General features: G+C 29.4%; 4 protein-coding genes and 1 non-coding gene across 9 annotated transcripts; 2 read left to right on the forward strand and 3 right to left on the reverse strand.

The window, feature by feature from the left end:
• Positions 1 to 1,554: 1,554 nt before the first annotated feature.
• Positions 1,555 to 2,177, reverse strand: LOC114185760 (Ribosomal L18p/L5e family protein). The gene has a single exon (XM_028073665.2). The coding sequence runs from the start codon at positions 2,175 to 2,177 to the stop codon at positions 1,806 to 1,808; it is 372 nt and encodes a 123-aa protein (XP_027929466.1). The 3' UTR covers positions 1,555 to 1,805.
• Positions 2,058 to 7,050, forward strand: LOC114183513 (protein FAR1-RELATED SEQUENCE 5-like). Of its 3 annotated transcripts, none has more exons than XM_028070556.2 (5): positions 2,058 to 2,189; positions 3,092 to 3,241; positions 3,496 to 3,558; positions 5,039 to 5,597; positions 6,572 to 7,050. In XM_028070556.2, exons 4-5 carry the CDS (start codon positions 5,046 to 5,048, stop codon positions 6,782 to 6,784), a joined length of 765 nt encoding a protein of 254 aa, XP_027926357.1. In that variant the 5' UTR covers positions 2,058 to 2,189; positions 3,092 to 3,241; positions 3,496 to 3,558; positions 5,039 to 5,045; the 3' UTR covers positions 6,785 to 7,050. The 3 variants fall into 3 exon arrangements, with proteins under 3 accessions (XP_027926357.1, XP_027926356.1, XP_027926358.1); XM_028070555.2 differs by having other exon boundaries at positions 3,092 to 3,237; XM_028070557.2 differs by having other exon boundaries at positions 3,092 to 3,237; positions 6,564 to 6,703.
• Positions 7,051 to 7,397: 347 nt separating this feature from the next.
• Positions 7,398 to 8,694, reverse strand: LOC114183098 (calmodulin-like protein 3). Its single transcript, XM_028069964.2, has one exon. It carries the CDS (start codon positions 8,505 to 8,507, stop codon positions 7,854 to 7,856), a length of 654 nt encoding a protein of 217 aa, XP_027925765.1. The 5' UTR covers positions 8,508 to 8,694; the 3' UTR covers positions 7,398 to 7,853.
• A 3,010-nt stretch (positions 8,695 to 11,704) lies between these two features.
• TRNAS-GCU (transfer RNA serine (anticodon GCU)) lies at positions 11,705 to 11,786 on the reverse strand. Its single transcript has one exon. It is a non-coding gene; the product is annotated as a tRNA-Ser (tRNA).
• A 184-nt stretch (positions 11,787 to 11,970) lies between these two features.
• On the forward strand, positions 11,971 to 14,191 carry LOC114185661 (uncharacterized). Of its 3 annotated transcripts, none has more exons than XM_028073525.2 (4): positions 11,971 to 12,047; positions 12,460 to 13,130; positions 13,647 to 13,684; positions 13,778 to 14,191. In XM_028073525.2, the coding sequence occupies exons 2-4, from the start codon at positions 12,483 to 12,485 to the stop codon at positions 13,983 to 13,985; spliced, it is 894 nt and encodes a 297-aa protein (XP_027929326.1). In that variant the 5' UTR covers positions 11,971 to 12,047; positions 12,460 to 12,482; the 3' UTR covers positions 13,986 to 14,191. The 3 variants fall into 3 exon arrangements, with proteins under 3 accessions (XP_027929326.1, XP_027929325.1, XP_027929327.1); XM_028073524.2 differs by lacking the exon at positions 11,971 to 12,047 and adding an exon at positions 12,088 to 12,371; XM_028073526.2 differs by lacking the exon at positions 11,971 to 12,047 and adding an exon at positions 12,088 to 12,309.
• The last annotated feature ends 7,503 nt before the right edge of the window (positions 14,192 to 21,694 follow it).

The raw sequence follows: 21,694 nt of genomic DNA on the forward strand, positions 1-21,694 counted from the left end.
ATTATAGCATCGCATGCATACCGTGGAACGATGATGATGATGTGGTGAGTAATACAAAGTTGACTACACCCAATGCTTCATCATCATATGCTATCAATTTTGTCATAAGAATGATCGCTTTTGTTATTTTATTTTTACAAAAAGAAAGATAAAAATTATTGATTGATAGGTTAAAGGGGGTTGGAGTTGTTCATTCCAACGGTCCGAAAATTATGGGTTGGTGCTTTTTTCTTTTTTTATATTGGAATTTGATTTTTAGAAAGTAAAATTGAAAAAGAAGGAAAGGAAAGTGACTTCCATTATTTTCTTTTTTTTTTCTTTTTTTTTTTTTTACTTTTATGGTCTCACGCCATATCATTTCTTTCATCTTTTTGCCAACGCTTTCGTTGGTTGCACATGTCTCTCTATCGATCAACATGTTGAAAAAAAAAACTCTTGAAAAAATACTATAATTATTCTTATTTGTATAAAAGATTATTATTAAGATATCATCGAAACAAAAGTATGCATGTGTTAAATTCTATTAAGATTAAATGTAAAGTGAAATTTAATATGTGAGAATAGTTAAATTTACTTTATCCTTTATGTGACTAGCATAAGAATTAGTTTTGCTATAATGAAATTTGGAAGTGGCTTTTTATTTAGAAATTGACCAAATATTATTAAAAATTGGAGTGAAAAATATAAAACATCGATGGGTGGTAAGAGAATGGGATTTTAAAAGTGCATGCACACAAAAAACAAATGTGATGGTTGTTAATAAATACGCTCAAATAATAAGTGTTAGTATTACTTTAAATATTAAATAAAATTAGTAGTAATTTTTAACCTAATAAATAAAATTATCTTAAAGATCCCCTATCAAATATCTATAAAATTCTTATAAAATTACGTTAAACTTAAAATTAACTCTTTAATATATCTTACTTATGATTATTTTTTCTTACTTCGTTAAGTTGGTGGAGATGTGAATATATATAATAAATAAATATTTTTAGTTTATAACAAATGTATTTTGAAAACTAAAATTTTACCATTACAAATGGGTTTTCGTGGGTTGATTGTTTAGTTCAAAAGTTTACAAACAAACTGGTTCAACCCACCTAATGTATATATTATTATCTTTATCATGTCAATACAAACTCAAAGGATGATTTATCAATTTGAATTTGTTTACTGAGTACTTAGTGCTTTTCTTCTGTCATATTTTTAAAATACACAATGATTTTAATGTTTTAAAATATGCTATTTTTATTAATATTTTAACATCAATAACAAAAAAAAAAAAAATCAACAGACAATGTGGATGCATATTCTAATAATTTTCATGGTGCAGTATGAAGGATGTTCATAACAACCCCCCAACTGTTTCAATTTTCATGATTAGTCAATGTTCCAATCCAATTTTTCTTGAATTGGTAACCACATTTCTTCAATGGGAATAACGTTATAATATTGCGAAAAAAGTCACTAACACATTCTTCTATCAGTATTAAATCAATGCCAAACGCCATTTGGATACCGAACAAAACTTCGTAACCATCAAATCAATCAGAAAACAAACAAAAATCTGGCAACTGGAGCGGCCAAGTTATTAATCAATCAATGTTGATACTAGCAAAGAACAAGAACGATCACCAATTTCTGAACAATTTGTGATCCCGATAATAATAATAATAATAATAATAATAATAATAGCAACAGGCAATAGTGGCTCAGAGTCAAAATTTTATTGTGTGTGGTGAAAAATTGGCTCAAGAATGAAAAACCCTCAAAATTGAAACTCACAATTTGGGGTAAATTAATCACTGAACTCCGGAAACGTGGACGCCGGCGTTTTTGATGGAATGGAACAAGGGAGAGACCATGGCGCGGTAGTGTGGTGGACGGGATTGTTCCTCGCTAGGGTCGATTTGCACGGTGGTGATACCAATTTCTCTGAGGCGGAACCCTAGCTTCTCCCCGACGCGAGAGGCCACTTTACCGTCCCAGTAGCGCTGAGATCTGGGGAACCGGTTGAGCTGGGCACGGTAGTGAGCCGCGAATTCCTGCTCCGACGAGGAGGCCATGGCTATGATGGATGAGGTGGTGGTGTTGGTGACCTGGGCGGTGATTTTCCGGCATGACAGCACCAGCTGCAGCACGTGGCGGTGTTGGTTATTGTAGGTACCCGCCATCTCTTTCGCACGGTACGACAACTTTTTGTTAGTTTGACGACATCACAACACATATTCACATGCTTATTCCATTTCCTTCTGTTTTAATGAATATTATAATACTTAATTATTATGTTATTACTTACACACAGTTTATAGTGTAATTATTAACATATTGTAATTATATATTATATCAGAAATTGTAATGAACTCTTAATAAAAAAAATAGTTTTAATGTCAACATTTTAAATATATAAACTATATTTCCTGAGAGGAAAGAATTCTTACTTGGAATTAAAAATGATTACACTTCTAAAGTAACATTTATATTAGTAAAATGCATTAAGATATCAATAAAAAATATTTGGCAATCTATATCAAATTTAAGCAAACTAATATACTCAATAAATATGAATTAATCAAATGTCTCATAATAAATATACATCGTAAATATAAGTGTGTTCCATTTTGAAAATAAATTTATCTTTATAGATATTCTTCTAATATGATATGAATATGAATAATATTTAATTTTTCATATAATTTTGATTGCTTTTTTAAATTAAATTTAACTTTAATAACTTATATTCGAAGTGCATACAATAATTATTAAACATCTTATGGAACATTTTGTTATGTTTTTCATCTCGTGTTTCAAAAGTTAATAAAATATAGTCACGTAAGTATAAACTTGAGAAAAAAAATATTTAAGTTTTCTTACGAGAGGAGTGCATGAATGTTTGCTCCGGTGACCGGAAATATTTGTGAAAGCGTTCCGTTCAGTTCGGTGTGGGGGTAAGAAGGTCATTTAAAGGCGTAGGTGGAGCTTTAAATAGTAGTCAGGTGGTGGGAATAGTTATTTGAACTGTGCCTATTTTATTTTTTTTAATTTTGAAATAAATAAATAACACCTGAGCGAGCGTGTACTGCATCAGTCTGTGGTGTCACTGTTGGTCATGCGTCCGTACATCAATGGTGACTGATTGTTTGCGACTCTTTCGGATTCGGAGAGACCCAAATCGGTAAGCCCGACCCGATCCAAATTCACCACTCTAGGTTGGCGGACCTAATCGGAGGAGGGGTAAGTAAGGCTTCTTCAACTTTTTCTTCTTGGTGTCATTTTTCTGCTCCGAATTTGTATTCATCAAGAAAACCAACGTTTTTTTTTTTTTTTAGAACTCGTGCTTTGAATTTTTCGGTTATTTCGAAACTTTCCATCAGGAAATACTATGTTTCGTGAGCAGTCAATTCCACAGACAATTCAGAATTTAGATGGGGCATTCATGGGTGAAGAGGAAACCGTAATGCAATGTTAATAACTTGCATGTTCTTCTTGCAGGTTTTACAGTAACATGTTGAAATCTGGCTGATTTTTATCTCGGGTGGTTCTTGTGCTGGACAGGTAGTAAACTGTTGTCTTCATCTTCTCGCATTTTTGAAAAATTCTATGTATATTTTTAGTTAATGAAAATTAACATTCTCTTGTTTGTTTTACTTGGACAAAATAATCATAGTTAGATTCATGAATGTATTTTGTGTTAATATATACTTATCCCGTGTCCGCCATTATTTTTTAGTCTAGGGTTTTAGAGGTACCTTACCTGCAGCAATGGTGAAAGAAAAGTCGTGCACAATGCTCATCTAGATTGGGATCTTTGTTAGTGAAATGTGTATCTCCATTTGGAAAAACAAGGTCTGTATTATTTCTGAAAACTGTAGGAACTTCAGTGGAATGAACTTTCACACTGCCACTGAGCTAAGCTCCTCCACAGAACCTAAGTTCTCTGCCCATAACGAGCTATTAGATTCTACTCGAAGCATTCTTCATTTCACATAGTCTAGCGCCTAATGGCCTTGGGAAGTTGAGGTGCAAACTGCACATTTGAACCCAAATTCATTTTATGAGGTCTCAACTCGTGAGTGCTCAGTCCAATGTAGTTCTAGCTCCTTTAGATAATGTTTGACCCAACTTCTTTTACGCTTCTCTTCTTTCTATTGGGAAAGTTAGTTTTTATTAATGATGGGAAAGTTGAAATCGGAAAGTAGAGTATAACTGGAGGAGCTTCTTCTAAGGAGATGGGAAGTCAAAAAGGAATAAGGTCAAATACTAACTGTACTTGTTTTGATAAGCTAAACAAAGCTTCAAGGAGGATTAATTATTATTTTCACAAGCTTTGTCAAACTCTTTCGATTTTCATCTTAAGTGTTCATATTATAAGAAATGCTTCTTAGAATCTCTTTCAAATTCTCCTTGGGCTTTGTTGTTTCCTTTTCTGGTTGAACGTTATTATCAGTATTTATGGTTAGATAATCAAATAGCTATTGTTTGTCAAATAAAACTTTTAAGATAAGGCGCAGACTGTTATGAGTTCACAATAATGTGTAGAGAAAATGAGTTAACGTACCAAATTCTTTTTTGGAGAAACTTGGTAAACTTGCAGAACTATGAATATTGTATAAACTCTCAAGTCAAGAAGCAAGTTAGCGGCATTGAAATCAAATGTAACTTTTGCCCCTCATTGAATCCGAAGTCAGTGTTGTATGCTATGCACTGTTTCTGAAGGCAACATATATGTAAAATTTTACTATGACTTAAATGATGTAAAGAAAATAACTCTTTTTGAAATGTTTTCTCTTTAAGAACTAATGTTATTATGAATTTACATATGATTTGGTCATGTGTATTTTGACCTTATTCGATAATGATGTACTGTCTCACTGGTTTGTTACTTTGTTTTATTATGGAATTGAAATGTTACATGATTGTTGTGTCAAGAGTACTAAAGTTATGCATATGCCGTGATTTTTTTTAATATATTGTTATATTAGGTAAACTGGTTTGGAAGAATAATCTAATTATTTGTGTAATTCTTCTGCCATAGTGAGGCTATGGATCACGAATCTGTCCAGGGATTTGACTCAGATGATAGTGACCTTGATATGCAAGCAGAAATTAGTGAGAAACACGGGAAAATAGATGAATTTTCAAAAAACCTAGAATTATGTGGAAGTGAAGATGAGAAGTTTGTCGAACTACCTGCAACAGAAATTCCAACAGATATAGAAGCTGTTGAACCATTCATAGGCATGGAGTTCAATTCAAGAGAGGAAGCGAGAGAATTCTACATTGCCTATGGTAGGCGAATAGGGTTTACGGTACGAATACATCACAACCGTCGTTCACGAGTAAATAACCAGGTTATTGGTCAAGATTTTGTCTGCTCAAAAGAAGGCTTTCGTGCAAAAAAGTATGTACACAGAAAAGATAGGGTGCTGCCTCCACCACCAGCCACTCGTGAAGGTTGTCAGGCCATGATAAGGCTGGCTTTACGGGATGGAGGGAAGTGGGTTGTCACCAAATTTGTAAAGGAGCATAATCATAAGCTAATGAGTCCCAGTAAAGTTCCATGGCGAGGATCTGGGAAGCACTTGGTTAGCGAGGTATGTCTTTCCTTTACAACGTCAAATGTGACTAGATGATTCTTAAGAAGAATGATTTGTGATCTATAGTTGAATGCACAGTTCCCAAATCCTGTTTCCTTTGTTATTTGTTATTCTGTTGTCGTCAAACTGATGAAATCTAAGAAGATCAGTCAAACAGTGCACTTTTAATGAACAATTTAAGTATGTTTTGATTGAACCGGGCATCATATAAGTATGTTTTGATTGAACTGATAAGATCTCCACTCCTAATGTCTGGGGTTGACATCAGTTTTGGGGGGATTGAAATAGACATATTAAGATAAGCTTGTCTAACAAAATACAAGTAAATTCTTAATTTTGGGTTGAAATTGTGAGTGCCAATTACTATAGTCCCTGAGTTTGCAAAACATTTATCACTTTGGTCTTTTATGTCTCGACCCCAACCATTTTCTCATGTTTTGTTGCCTTCTTACTGGTGCCTCTGTTTTTATACATGTTCTCCATTGGCCCAACCAAACCTTCCTGTTAGCATTCCTGTCATGCAGACTTTTAGTTTTTTGAAAGCAGTGTTTACCATTGATTCTCCTAAACATCTTATATATTCTTTAGACCATAATGGAGTTCTGTCAGTCTTGCATCAAGAAGATATGATAATCAGTAAATGAGATATAGCAGTAACTTTTAACAAACAATTTTGGCTAAAATTTATTAAAGAAAACCCAACTTTTTTAGGTCCCACTTTTTTTTTCCAAAAAATAAATGAGTCACACCATAATTTTGTATTTTTCATAAATTTTAACCAATAATTGAGTGTCTTGTTACACTCCTCTTAGTAAATTATTACATCTACATGACATTGACCGGTGTTGAGAAAGAGAAAAAATGGAAGAAAATAGTTGTGAATCTGATTGATTAAATTGTTGAATAACATCGAAAGCACATCTCAAGCTGTTTGGATAAGTTTTTTGATAATTTCATTCTTAGTGCCGCAGGATGAGAAGGATAGAAGAATCCGTGAGCTATCACTTGAGTTGTACAATGAAAGGCAAAAGTGCAAACGTCGTTGTGCTGCATATGAAGAGCAGTTAAATTTGATTCTGAATGATTTAGAGAAGCACACCGAACATATTTCTGAAAAAGTTGCTGCTGTAGTACGAAGTATTAGAGAGATTGAGGAAGAAAAATCAGATTCAGATAGTGGGTAACAAGTGCTATTATAGCCTGTTTCCTAATTGGAGACATTCTGGTTGAGATTGTTAAAGAGTCTTCTAAACATCGGAGACTAACATTATTCTGTCGGCATGTAGACGTGATTTTGCTTGAAGTAGTGTTGTTATATCATGTAACGTTCAAGTTAAACTTCAGGCGGCATATAGTTTACTTGGAAATTTATTATCTGGTGTTTACCATTTTGTGGATTATGTTGATTTCAAAGTATAATTTATACATGATTTATTATTTTTGTTTAAAAGCATTAAGTATAATTTAGCCATTTCATTCTTTATTTTACTAAATTATTTTGATATTTGGTCATCACTTAACCTGTGACTAAAGTCATGTTTTCTTATTTCATGTGAATTTATCCCAAATCTCAATGCTGAACTTGATTGAAAAAAAAGTATTCAAAATTCAACAGAATCATCCAACACAGTTTTGTAGAGTGAAAAAATAGAATCAACCATTCTCGCCTAAAAACTTCAACAAAAATAACAGAGTAGTTCCCTGATTTTAATGTCCTTCATCCAAAGTGAAGAAAATTAAGTCTTGCATTACCAAGACAAAAAGGCTCATCTCATTTATAGATATCAAACCAGGTGCTAACCCTCCAAAAAAAAGTCCATTGGAAAAAATAACACGCACACACACGCACACAATCAATCCTGGACGCGTGCCTCTTCCAAAACCATAAAAACATGACATGCATGGTAAGTACGAGGCACGAGCTCAGGTTACACACCTAGAAGAAGATGAATGAGATGGGATTGGTCTAAATCTTACACCCTCCCATGATAAACAAAAACCATCACATTGATGCTCTGGACTAATCTTCACGAGACACACACATGTATATATATATTAAATACATAACAGAGTTACCTGACATATGAAGATTAATCCTAAATCATGTAACAATTTCTCCCCAGATTTATTTACAACATGGGAATTGAAGAATGGAACGATGATGACGTTTCGAACGTGGAAACCACAACCATTATAGCTTCCAAAAAAAACGGATCCGAAACATGAAAGTAAACGGAAGCAGATGAAGAAAAATCAGGTGAGAGCACTAAAGCCACCCCCTTTCATCATCTGCTTGAACTCTTTGTAATCGACCATCCCATCTCCATCAACGTCCACCTTCATGATCATCTTCTTGCAATCCTCCACTGTTCTTCCCTGTTTCAACCCGAGCGAGGACAAAACGGTCCTCAACTCTTCCACGGTGATGAAGCCATCGCCGTTCTGATCGAAGACGTTGAAGGCCTCTCGCATGTCGTCGTCCTCGTCACGCTCGTCCATGATCGTCTGGTAGAGCTCCCCGAACTCGTCGATGTCCACGCACCCATCTCCGTTAACGTCTATCCTCTCGATCATCACGGCCAGTTCCTTGTCGGGAATGAAAATACCCAGATTGTCCAACGAATCGCTCAGCTCCTTCTGCGTGATTCGCCCGTCGCCATTGCGGTCGAACATCTGAAACACGCGCTTCAGCTCGGTGGGATCCATCGACATTGAAATTCTTGTGAAGGCACTCGAAGAAGAAGATGATGGTGTTGGTGTTGGTGTTGGTGTTGGTGGTGTGGTGGTGGTGGAGGATCGGAACCAGGAAGGAGAGAGAATGGCTCGCACCTTCTTAGGAACCAGACTCAGAAGAAATGGGTGAAGGAGGTTGTAAAGAAGAAAAAACCTAAGCATAATAGTTGGCATCGGAAGAGATGTTTGTGGTTCTTGTTTGTCGGATGAAGAGAGATTTTTGGGTTCTAAATAAAGAGTTCTTAGGTTAGGTAAATTAGCTTCATTACTTGCATTTATATAAGATAAACCAATTCCAACTACAACACTTTACACACACTTCATGAAGCCATGCAAGAGCTGATTCTTCTTTTCACGCGTTTTTTCATCTTGTTGAAGGAATCGTATTTTAATGCAAGAGAGTGTTTGATGCAAAATACTGTTATAAATTACTGTGCATGCAGATTTTTTTTTGTACTGGAGTAGAAGGGAAAGCAGTGAAATGTGGTTGGTTTGAATAAAGAAACATAATGATGGTTAGGACTTGGTTGTTGGAAGACGCGTTGACATTAAATAATGGGTTTGGAAGGGTCCATCAATGGTGTTGGCTTACCTGTAATTTGAGTTGCAGTGAGTGATTTTGATGTAATTAATGGAGTGATTAATATATAATGTGGAAGTGGTGCCATGATACACAATAAATTAACATAGGTCTGCCAATCATGACTCTCTCCTCTCTCAATGGATCAGAGGCTAAGTATTCATTCTTTTTTCCTCCTTCAAAGCATAACCATTTTTATGAATTATTCTTCTCTTCCAGAGTACCCAATGACCTAGTAAAATCCTTCTAAAAGCTGAATATCAGATCCAAGGCCTTTTTTTTAACAAAAATTTTGAATCCGTAATTGGAAAATAGGGTAATTTGACTTTTTTTTTTAAAATAAGACGAAGTCGTCATAAATGTGTTCGGTTTATTTATTTATTTTTTTTAGAAAAGAAGTCGTTAACATTTATATCAGTTATTTAATAAAATATAGAACTAAAGTTGTTATGAGTCTTGACAACTTCAGTTTTACAAAAATAAAAAATAAAAATCGGTCACATTCATGACAACTTTAATCTAAATATGGTCATAAGTCCTGACGACTTTATTATGACGACTTCATTCTGTTTCAAAAAAAATCAAGTGATCCTATTTTATAATTACAAATTTAAAATAATCCTATTTTACAAAAGAACTCATATTTAAACTTTTAATGGTACTAGTAATATGAGTTAATGATTTATTACTATTACATAATAGTTACATAAAAGAAAATAATATTTTAATAATTTTTTTATATATTGAGATAATATTTTTTAAGTGATATTTTTTATTTTTATATTTTAAAATTACTTAAAAAATATCAAATTAAAAAGAATTATCAAACTTTAGTTATTAAAAATATTTAAAAATTAAATAAAAACCGGACATCTACTGTTTAAGAGTGACCTGAATGAAAAGACACATGGATGAAGTAAAACAAAAAAGTGAGTTAAATAAGGTTGTAACATATAAAGAGGAGTTTAAAAATGCAATGGGGTGAGTGAAAGAGCGTTGATAACGGATCTAAAATATAAAATAATGAGAGAAAGAGAAAGAGAGACTTTAGTTATATTATTATTATTATTATTTATTATTTTCTGTGACTTATTACACTCAAACACCTATTTGCGTGTGTTTGGTAGGGTGCTAACACGTGGCATCCTTTCATGTCTCCTCTCTTAATTTTCTTAGCGTTTAGTGTTTGTATATATAAAGATAATAATTGTTATAATAATTTAGTTGGTGTATTACTTATATAATCTATGCCGGTTAGGCCCTTTAAATAAGGTTAAAAAAATAATTAATTCAAATATTCGATTGGAGTCTTTTTTATCAATGAGCATTTCATATGATCCAAATTTCCAGATTATAGTGTTTTGATGAATTGTTATTATATATGGAAAAAAAAAACTATGCACACTTGTAAAGGTAAGAATTTTATTGGAAATGTAACATTTGTAGTTATTGTAATCATTCAATATTTGATGCATAAAGAAAACTAAGTATTTTATGAAAAAAATAGGTGTATTTTCTTTTTGTGACTAAAGAGACAATAAAATAAAATACCATTAACCGAGTTATAGAGTATTATAAATAAAATCTATGACTTAAAGAAGTAAAATAATTCGTTTTTATTGGTATTAAAGAATATATTAATAGACATATCTATTAACTTTTTTATAAAAACATAAACGAAACCGATTTAATTTAAAGAAATACATCAACTCAAACAAAGTTGGTTGAACATTACTTCTGCCTTGAATATTTTATTAAAAAAAATTAATTTATATGGTTGTTACAGCACCTTCACAAAAATCTTCAATATCGTTAACAGTTTTTTTAACACTTCCATATAAATCTTGAACAATTTCCCAAATTTAAATAAACCTTTAAAGCTCTTCTGCATTTGATGGTTCAAATATGATAATATTAAAAAAAAATAAGAATATCAATTTGAATCAAGAGAATAAAAAATAAAGAATGTTTTTTAAATTATTGGTTCTCAAATTTCATTATTTAATAGGAGAAAAAGTAATCACATATTATTAAACAGTTAAATTTATGGGAAATGTAAAATACCTTGCATAGAATACTACTTTTTTAAAGTCTGCCTTCTAGTAATTACCAAAGTAAGTATAATAATGAGAATAGAAATATTTGTAATTTCTATTATTAAATAGATATCTACAATCTAAATTGTAGCGATGTGATTGTATAAAAAAAATGAAAAAAATTACTAAAAAAATATAAAAAATAGTGAAAAAATAAGCATATTTATTCCAAAATAAGACTTAATTAAATGTGATTCTTTTTCCCAAAAATTTAAAGACATACTATTAAATTGAATTAGTTGAAGAGTCTTCTAAAATAAATGATTGGTAATACATTATACTTCAAACAAATGGCTCACCTAAAAGAATATTTAAATAATATAACATATATGAAGGCATATTTATATTTTTGTGTTTAATATTAAAAAAGCTTAAATCATTATTTGATAAGTACTTAAAGTTACCTTGAAAATATTTAGAAAAACTTATCTGGAATATGATAATCTTAATGATAAAATTTTAGAAGTTTTTATAATATTTAATTTCTTGAAGATATTTTCTTGTTTTCGTAATAAATATATAACTTCCATAATAATTAATTAGTCTATTGTTGTTGTATATCAAAACTAAAATTGTTAAAATTTGATTTATTATGTTCACTGCTGCTTTAATTTTTAATGATTTAAAATGTTGATTATGAAAAAAAAAAAACAATAAACTGAATAAGAAAAAACAAAATAAATGAAAATTCAAATCGTCGCCTGAGAGATTCGAACTCTCGCGGGGAAACCCCATGTACTTAGCAGGCACACGCCTTAACCACTCGGCCAAAGCGACAATTCGATGCTAATGAGGGAAAATAAATTTAAATAAATACAGTAAAATATTATTTTATCTAAATATTTAAAATTAATTAGAGAAACAGATCATTTAATTACAATACGAGAAATATCATAACAAAATAAAATAACAGGATAAATATACTTGTGAAAAATAGCTTTTAGACTCTCCCAACAATTATATTAAAGGTAAACCTTTCCAAATCTTTATTTTCCATTTTTAGGTGACTCTGACATTCTCCGCAAGATTTGGGATCAGGTATTACTCATGTTCCTTCTCTTTCTTTTTCCCACTTCCTTTAAAGTAAAATAAAAACTGTTTCTTTATTTTCTCTTCCTTCTGTGCTTCAATCTCATTCAATGCCACCAATGAGAGCTGTTGCGTGTCTTAATAAACTCTCTCAGCCATGAAAAAACAAACCCTCATCAAGAAAAAGAAAGAAAAGAAAAGGAAGTTGCAAGAATATGATCTTAACCTTAATGAAGTTCATGCTTCCTCGTACTATGGATTGGATTGGACGGTAGTTGCACATTGTGTCTGTTACAAACTTACAGTTAATGGATAGGGGTTAGGGAACATGAGGTGTAGATTGAGTTATTCTACCTTTAGTTGCATCTATCTTTCTTTCTTTTTTTGTACAATCATTTGAAGCTGTGTTCATCAATTACAGGTTCACTTTGTGTATTGTATACAATGTCTGATAGAGATTCAAAGAAGACAAGGTTGTCTGATATTCATCAGAATAACTGTGGAGATGTAGAATCTGGTGTTTGTTCACAGGAGAAAGATTTCACTTCTTCACTGATAGAAATTACTGATGTTTCCCCTCTTTGTTTTGAGTACCATGGGTGGTCAGAGGAGGGGATTAACCTTTGTGTCGATTTGAATTCATCCCCATCTTATTGGGCTAACAAGTATAGAAATGAGGTATGTGTGAGTGAGAATGTGTGTATGATGAATGAATGTAGGAGTCTTCTGCAGGATCTTGGTTGCTTAGGAGGGAGTTCTTCACAAGGAAAAGGTATAAATGAAAAGCAATCCACTGCCTTAGGTTTAGTCAGATATGCTGCACCAAACAATTATCTTTCTGGTGCTGAATCTTGTGCTGAAGATGTATCTGAGAAAACCCTTAAGGCTATTAATACTCCATTCATTAAATTCATATGTGGTTCCGAGACACTAAAGCATCATGATTCAAATCCTGGTGATGAAATTTTTGAAGATGGTGGACTCCCAGATTTAGTTGATCCTAAGAACGATTTAGTTGTGGAACAGGGAAATTCAAGGGAGATTGATTTGGATACTGATGTGAAGAATATCCCTTCATTTGCTGAAGAAGAGGTATGGTGCTATGCTATCTCTGGCCTTCTAAATATGTAATGTGTTGTTTTTATTTGGATCTTTGTTTACATATGTGAAAGTAATCTCATCATTAAAAGATTCATGTTCTTACTGAATGCAGTTTCCTAACTCTGTCCACTTTTGTAAAGTTCAGCTCATTATTGATATTGATATCTTTTTCACTGTAGTTTGAACAGGGATTTGTATGGTATTTTATTTTCTCACTATTTGCTAGTTGTTTTCTAGTGAAACTCGGCTCTCAATAATTTGTATCTTGTCCTCTATTTTTGTGATAGTACTCTTTTAATCCTTTGTAACATATCTGTGAAAAGAACTATTTGTTTTATATGTTTGTGTGTGTTGCAGAAGGGGATGAAGTATAGGGTCTGTGAGGGAACATATTATGAACTTCTCTGAGTATTGACAATCTAAACAGTTTTATGAGACCAATACTTATTATCTTTGCTTTTATGAATTTTCTTGTGATGAATGTATAAAACATCTCGTTATCTGCAGGAGGTGGGAAAAAATGTTAAGGGAAGGGAGAATTCAGAGTAATTAATTACTCCCCTCAGCAACATTTTTCTTAGTTAATTAAGGTTTTATGTAACTGGTTTTTGAGCATAATCATACTGTGTTTCTTCCAGATGCTACCAATTTGATGAGCCGCTTGAAAAGTGTGGTGATCAGGAATATAAAATGAAACATCAGAAGAAAAACAGACACTCAAAGGGTCAAAGTTGCAGTGATAAAGGTGTTGGAATGTTCTTAAGAAGCATGAAGAAATCTGTGACAGTTCGGCCTAGAAGATCCACACGGCTATTCTCCAAGGTGCTTCAACAATCACTGCATTAAATAGAATTAGTAACAAAGCCGAAATTTTGCTGTACATGATTGTTCTTTTGAAGCATACACAACACCGAAATTTGAAACCAATAAATATACATGAATTCCCTGTCCAAGAATTTTGTATGGTGTTGCTGCTGTTAGCTTTGTTTTGCAGCCTTGTTTTATGCGTCTGGACTATATTCTGAGGTATACACAACACCGAAATTTTCCCATATGTTCAGTATCATTTATTAAAATTTGGTTTAATTAGTCAGAGATACTCAATTTCGTTTATATATATATATATATATATATATATATATATATATATATATTTGATATCTGTTTTAAAAAATGTGGTAATTAAATCTTAATTTTTGAAATAATATATTATATTTCTTTCAAAGAAAAAAATTATAGTCTTTAATAATTTTGTACCGAAAGGATTTAATTAAATTTTTTTTTTTAAATTAAGATTTGATTAACACTTTTAAACTGATACATCCAAACGAAAATGGATAGGATCCCACTAATTAAACTTAAAAGTGAAAGCTATTCATTTAATGTAATAATAGGTTGCATGTTGCTTTATTCTTTTGAAAGAAATATACTCAGAAGAAAAATAATAATTTATAACAATATATAAAGGGGATTCCTCTTTTGTATTCATTTTTTATTTTTTAATTTTATCCTTAATTACTATTTTAAAAATTAATTATTTTATAATTATTTTTTCTGTAACCGTTTTTTTTTTAAATCTTTTTTATTTTGACCGTTATTCTAAAAACATTTTCAAACAATTATTTTATTTAACAATTATTTTAAAATTTATTATATATATTTTAAAAATAAATATTATTAATCTTATAAAATTAAAAAATGCGAATACACATGCGTGCGCCTGTGTGTTCGCTAATAATAATGCGAGGAGCATGGTAATGCTGGGTGGACCCTGTGAAGAGACTCTCTAGCCCGGCCCGGAAGAAAAGGTACGTAAATGTTATATTTTAATTTCTCTCTCAAATAAAACTTTTTTATTTTATTTTATTTTGTTATTTCTTTACTCTAGAATCTTTAAACCAGTATTTTTGGTTAATTGTTGAAGTTTTCGGGTAACTTAAATAACAATTTATTGCTATGCTCCTTGTGTTATAAAAGATTTAACTTTCACATTTATTTTATGTTGGTCTTCATTTTATGTTTAGTTAGTTTATATTTATTTTATTGTCAATAATAAATTAATAGGTCTAAAACAAAAATAAAAAATATTAAAACAAGTATTATTATTATTATTATTCTTATTATCATATTTGCATAAAATAAATTTTAAAATTTAGTTTATGCGGGTTGAATCGGGTTTGTGGTGAACTAATTATTGTGTTGTGTGAAAGTAGGTCAACAAAATTAGTCTTTAATTTTTATGCCGATTAGATAAGTTGAATTTGGATTCTCTGCTAGGTTTTGTTGTATTATTTCTCTACTGTATCTCCATAATATAATGATTACAATTAATTTTGACGTTTTAAAATATATTAAAAAGATATTTAAAATATCAACACAATGTATTTTCAATGCTGAGTAGAAAACAATACCAAAAAAACCAATAAAAAATCTTGACTCGATAAGTTTAACCTATTTTTTATGGGCTAAATGTGAAGCAAACTAGTTCCCATTACCATCTAAATGCAATGTAAGTTAGTCTTAGTGCGTATATTTTATTTATGCTTGCATGATTAATGTAAGTGAAAAATTAAATAAACCAAAATAATTAAAATGAAAAGGTTAGTTAAATTATGTGTTTTTATCTTTGTATGGTACTCCAATATCTCATTTTTATGCGATATAAAACTTAAAACTCACACTTGAATTCCTAACTCTTATTTTTATTTCCTTTTTTTTTTTTTAAATTTGCCTACTTCCGTAGTATAATGCAAATTTTCCTATGTAAAAAAAATCCACTTTATCACTTTTCTCTTCTACTATACTTAATTTTGTCTGGAATAAATAAACATTAGGTATAATCAGACTGCATAAAAATGTCTTTTTTTTTTCAGCGTTATTCTTATCTATGTTACTGATCTGTTTAATTTTATACTAATAATTATTATTCTATATAGACTGATTTATCATTAGTCATCTTCTAGATTCCATGGTGATATTAAATAATTAAGTTAATATCTTATTTGAACATTGATAGCATGTTCATAAAATTTAATATAAGTTTAAGTATTATTATGCTCCAACTTGTATTGTTGCTTTTTCTGATTCGGAAATATGACAAGGTATGTTTGTGTTTGACGATTGAGTCTAAAATCGCGTAACAAACGCGAAATTATCGAAACAAAATAACTTTTGTTTCTATACACATATATAAATACAACGACTATGATATTTGACAAACTCTTTTTTAACAGACAAAGTTTACTTTTTAATATATATCATTTTTTTTAAATTACATAAAATCTTTCTTTTATTTATTAAGATGCTGTCATTTGTACATTATCAAAAGTTTATCATAAAAAATTTGTTTCAAAGTAATTTTCCTAAATCTATTATTTTTTATTTGATGAAAGTTAAAAAACGTGAATAAGTCTCTATATTTAAGGTTATTTTAAAACACATATATAAAAGTTCTTTTCAGGTCATCAATATATTTAGGACATATCGGAAAAGTAACGTCATCATGGTATAATTTAGCTTTTTTTTGTGACGAAATTGTTTAGGTAATTAACTGATAAAGTGTACTTACGTTAATTATAAATTTCACATCATAAATTAAAAACTCATTTTAGCAATTTTGGAATTAGAGTTTTATATATATATATATATATATATATATATATAGAGTATTTAAATTTATATAAGACTTACAAAATCAAGATTACTCATTTCCTTAATTAGTTAATTTTGTTACTCGCAGGATAAAATAACCTTGAAAATTAACCAGAATTATCCATATGAAACTTCAACTTAAATTAGAAAATATGACAATCAACCTGCATAATAATTTTAGCTAATTGTTATTCATTCTTCGTTTAACGTGTTAAGAAATTGTTAACGTTACATTGAATTCCTCAATTGAACTTCTAATAAATCTGCTACTTTGTGGGCTCGAGGCAGAATGATAGGGTTAACAATAAATGACTTTTTTTAATTAAAAAATATGATGAACTGTACTGTAATATTTTTATTTTTATTTTTTTATTTTTAATTATCTATCTATTACATGAAGAACACTTACTGTAATTTTTTTAACTTAAAAATACCATGCATTGTTTATAAATAACTGGAAAAAATGTGTTTTTAAGTCTTTTTTATATATCATTTATATATATATATATATATATATATAATTATATGTGAAAGATATCTTACAAGACGTGTCAACATTTATTATGTTGTTGTTTGTCACTTATCAATTTTTTTAAGACTGTTCTAACCGAAGGATTAATAATACTAGAATCAAATAGTGACAAAATTTCGATGAGGGATCATCTATAATTTTTTATGAAATTTAATAGATCAAAACGTATTTTTCTTATGAAATTTAATGGATCAAAACGTATTTTTCCCTTGTTTTATACACTTTCTGTATTTGTTTTATACATTTTAAATCAATAAATTAGTTCTCAAACTTTGGAAACTATGTGAATTTAATTATTTCTTTTAGCTGTAATAGTAGAAACTCACTAGCAAATACTAAATTTAAATACAAAGAAAAACTACTTTTACATATTATAAAAGTTGAAGGACTAATCAACACGTTTAAAGTGTAGGAACTAAAACCTAGTTTGACAAAAAAACTGCAGACACTGTAAACATGTTTTTCTCTAAACAAATCTAAATATATTAATATTAATTTTCATTGAAATTTCAAAACATGGTCCTTTCTTAGTTAATTAAAGTGTGTGATATTTCAAATGAGTGTCTCGAAAAATAATCTTGTTTTGTCACTAGGTAAGTTTTTTTCTCCAACACAAAAAACAATTTAAGAACATTAATTGCTCTCTCTCTCTCTCTCTCTCTCTCTCTCTCTCTCTATATATATATATATATATATATATATATATATATATATATATATATATATATATATATATATATATATCGTTATTATTGTATAACTAAGAATTAAACCTTTATCTTTAAGGCTTAGCATTTCTTAATCTTTAAAACGAAAATAAATTTCAATATAAAAAAACAATAGATTCTTTTATTCTCCAAGTTACGACCATTTTATTTCAAAATATCACTGAAGGATGAGGTTTAGTAAGGTATAAAATAAAATATAAGAAAGAAATCCTTTTATTTTTATTTTTATGACAATTTATTTCATGAACTAATGCAAAGTTAGTTTTATATCCTATTTTGTTTTGTTACGTCATATATTAGTTAGGAGTTAAGATCAAAGATGATTTAATAAATTTTTCTCATTTAATTTTTTAAGACGTCAAAATGTCTTTTAGAAATAAAAATATGACATAACTTTTAGATTTCAAAATGAATATATATAGAATACAGTAATTCATCGTAACAATATTATCTCACTAAAGTTGAAGTTGAAATTTCAACCTTTTTAACTCAAAAACAGACAATTTAAAGCAAATTAATGAGAAACGACAAATAAAAAATTCCGATATCAAAATATAGAAACTATTTTGATTAGCATTTAATTAATGGTTAATATTAAATTGATAGGGTTTGTTTAATAGATGTGGCGTGGTTGAATGACAAAGCCTAAGAAAAGTAAACAAAATTTTATGTTTGTGTTTGATAGAAAAGTAATTAGAAGCTACCAAAAAACTTATAATAATAATAATAAAAAGAAATGCGCTATAAAACAATGAGTTTGAATAAAATTGATCAAAGCCAACTAAAACATATATGAAATTTTGGATCCCCACGTGATAATCACGAGGTTTATTAGGCGCGGTAAATGAAAGGTTAAAATACTTCCTTTATCCATGTTTTTGTTAAAAAATCTCAAATAGGTCCTAAGATTTTTTTTAGTCTCAATTAGGTCCATATTTTTGAAAATGTGTAACAATTAGGCCCATTCCGTTAGTATGATATTAATGGTGTTAAGGATATGCCACGTGTCAGCTCCACATTTTTTTGATTTTTTAAAAATATATTTTTTAAAATTTTTTAAAATTTTTTTAATTTTTTTAAAAATTTTTTAATTTTTTTTTTGAAAATTATTCATGCCACGTGTCACGTCAATATTGTGCCACGTGTCACGTCAGTAAGGTGACACGTGTCAAATTATTGTCTGAATCTCAATTTGGTCCATATATTTGTTATTTTTATTACATTTCAGTCCATTTTTTTAAAAAAATTTAAATATATTTATTTTAACCTTTTACAAAATTGTTTTAAAATTTTATATTTAAATTTATAAATTTTTTATTTTTAAACCAACTCTAACATTTGTATATAAATTATTTAAAACAATTTTGTAACAAGTTAAAATAAATATTTTAAAATTTTAAAACAAAATATAAAATAAACTTAATATTATTAAAATTGTTTAATAAAAATATCATTATAAAATTTATATAAAAGTTAAATTTGATCTCAATTTAGAGAAGAGGAAATTGAAAATTAAAAAAAAATGGACTAAAATATAATTAAAATAACAAATATATGGACCAAATTGAGATTCAAACAATGACTTGACACGTGTCACCTTACTGACTTGACACGTGGCACAATATTGATGTGACACGTGGCATGAATAATTTTCAAAAATAAAAATAAAAAATTTTAAAAAAAATTAAAAAAAAAAATTAAAAAAATTAAAAATAAAAAATTTAAAAAAATGAGGAGCTGACACGTGGCATGTCCTTAACACCGTTAACATCATACTAACGGAATGGGCCTAATTGTTACACATTTTCAAAAATATGGACCTAATTGAGACTAAAAAAAATCTTAGGACCTATTTGAGATTTTTCAACAAAAACATGGACTAAGGGAGTATTTTAACCTAAATGAAATACCGATCTACGAGTACATGTATAGATATTTTAGTACCATTATTTTAATCATTCTCTCGGGTGATATTATTATAGTGAAATTTAATATAATTTTCTAAAAAACAAAAAAAAAATATATTTTCTCATTCTCATTTCTGTAAAACTAAGAAACATGTTGCATTATAAATTTGAATTTTTTATTGAATTTTCTTATGTTATTGTGTTTTTAAAATATGTTGATGGATGACATTTTAAAATATATTAAAAAAATTAATATATCAATATCAATGCTTTTTTAGTACTCACTAAAGAACAATATAAAAAAAATTAACAAAAAATTTGAACTTCTGCATTATCTTAATTATTATCCAATACGATATAGATTAAATGACCACCAACTTAAATGTTAGAACAATTTCTATTAATTCTCCAAATAAGATTATATTATGCATCACTATAAACTTTGATATCTCAATTATGTTGACATCCCAAAGTTTATCAATTATTTGTTATCACATGAAAATTTATTAAAAAAAATAAAATAAAAGAATACAAACGCACAGGGAATCACACCAAATCCATGATAAAAATTACACTGCACAAAATATAAACAAACTATATCTATTATGAGAACAAAATCTAAATAAAATACATGGAGATAAAACATTAAACCACTTATACTGTTCTCTAAGAATCAAAACTAAATTAACTAACTTATCAGCACAATGATTTCTTTCATGAGAAAGATGAAAAACTTTGAACTACATATGCTTACAAATTTTTTAAACCAAACCACTATTAACTTGGATAGAAATATGAGCAGATTGTAAAATATGAAGAATCCATGTCAAAAATCCTTCATGAAAACCAAAACAGCGCAACACTTGAAGTAAGAAATGTGGGAAATTTGTAAAATGGGGTCTGTTTGAAGGCTTATTTGTAAAATGGGGTCAGTTTGAAAAAAAATTGCAAAAATGGGTCGTGTCGTCTGGCGTGGGACGACATTAAGGTGAAGTCGTCCTCCCAAAGGCCGGTTTCCTTTTTTTTTTTTTTTTAATGAAGTCGTCCGGCCTCCGGCCGGTTTCTGTGATGAAGTCGTCCGGCAGGAGGCCGATTTTAGTTTTTGATTTTTTTTCGTTCCAGTTTTATTTTATGATTTATAATTTTTTAATTTCCAGTTTTTTCAATCATTTACATTTCTTAAATTTTTGTATAGTATATTTAATTTATTGGTATTGTTTTATTAGTATAATAAATTAATTTTAAAAAATACATCACATAATAAAAATAACATAATAAAAATTCGCAACCAATACATAATAAAAATAACCACTAACACGTCCCAACAGATCCAGAAGAAAACCAACATGTGGAACCGGAGGACGTAGATGACTGTTTCATTATTTTCAAGTTACTAAATTATTGTATTTTAATTTTTAATCATTTAAAAAATATATTAAAGTTTATTTTTATTTTTATTTCAATTTATTATCATTTACTGTTTAAAAAAAAAAAACCTAAAATGAAGTCGTCATCTGCAAAGACGACTTCACTAACGCCAAAGTGAAAACCGGCCTTTGGGAGGACGACTTCACCTTTAAAGTCGTCCTCCCCCTGACGACACGACCCAATTTTGCAATTAAAAATTCAAACGACCCTTTTTTACAAATTTGTGGTCAAACTGACCCTTTTTTACAAAATTCCCAAGAAATGTCAATTGACGGTATCAAAAGCCTTGATTATATCAATCTTAACGCC

Source organism: Vigna unguiculata, chromosome 5, assembly GCF_037176805.1.
Source record: "Vigna unguiculata cultivar grain cowpea cultivar isolate G323 ecotype 2 chromosome 5, ASM3717680v1, whole genome shotgun sequence".
In the NCBI taxonomy this organism is placed as follows: domain Eukaryota; kingdom Viridiplantae; phylum Streptophyta; class Magnoliopsida; order Fabales; family Fabaceae; genus Vigna; species Vigna unguiculata.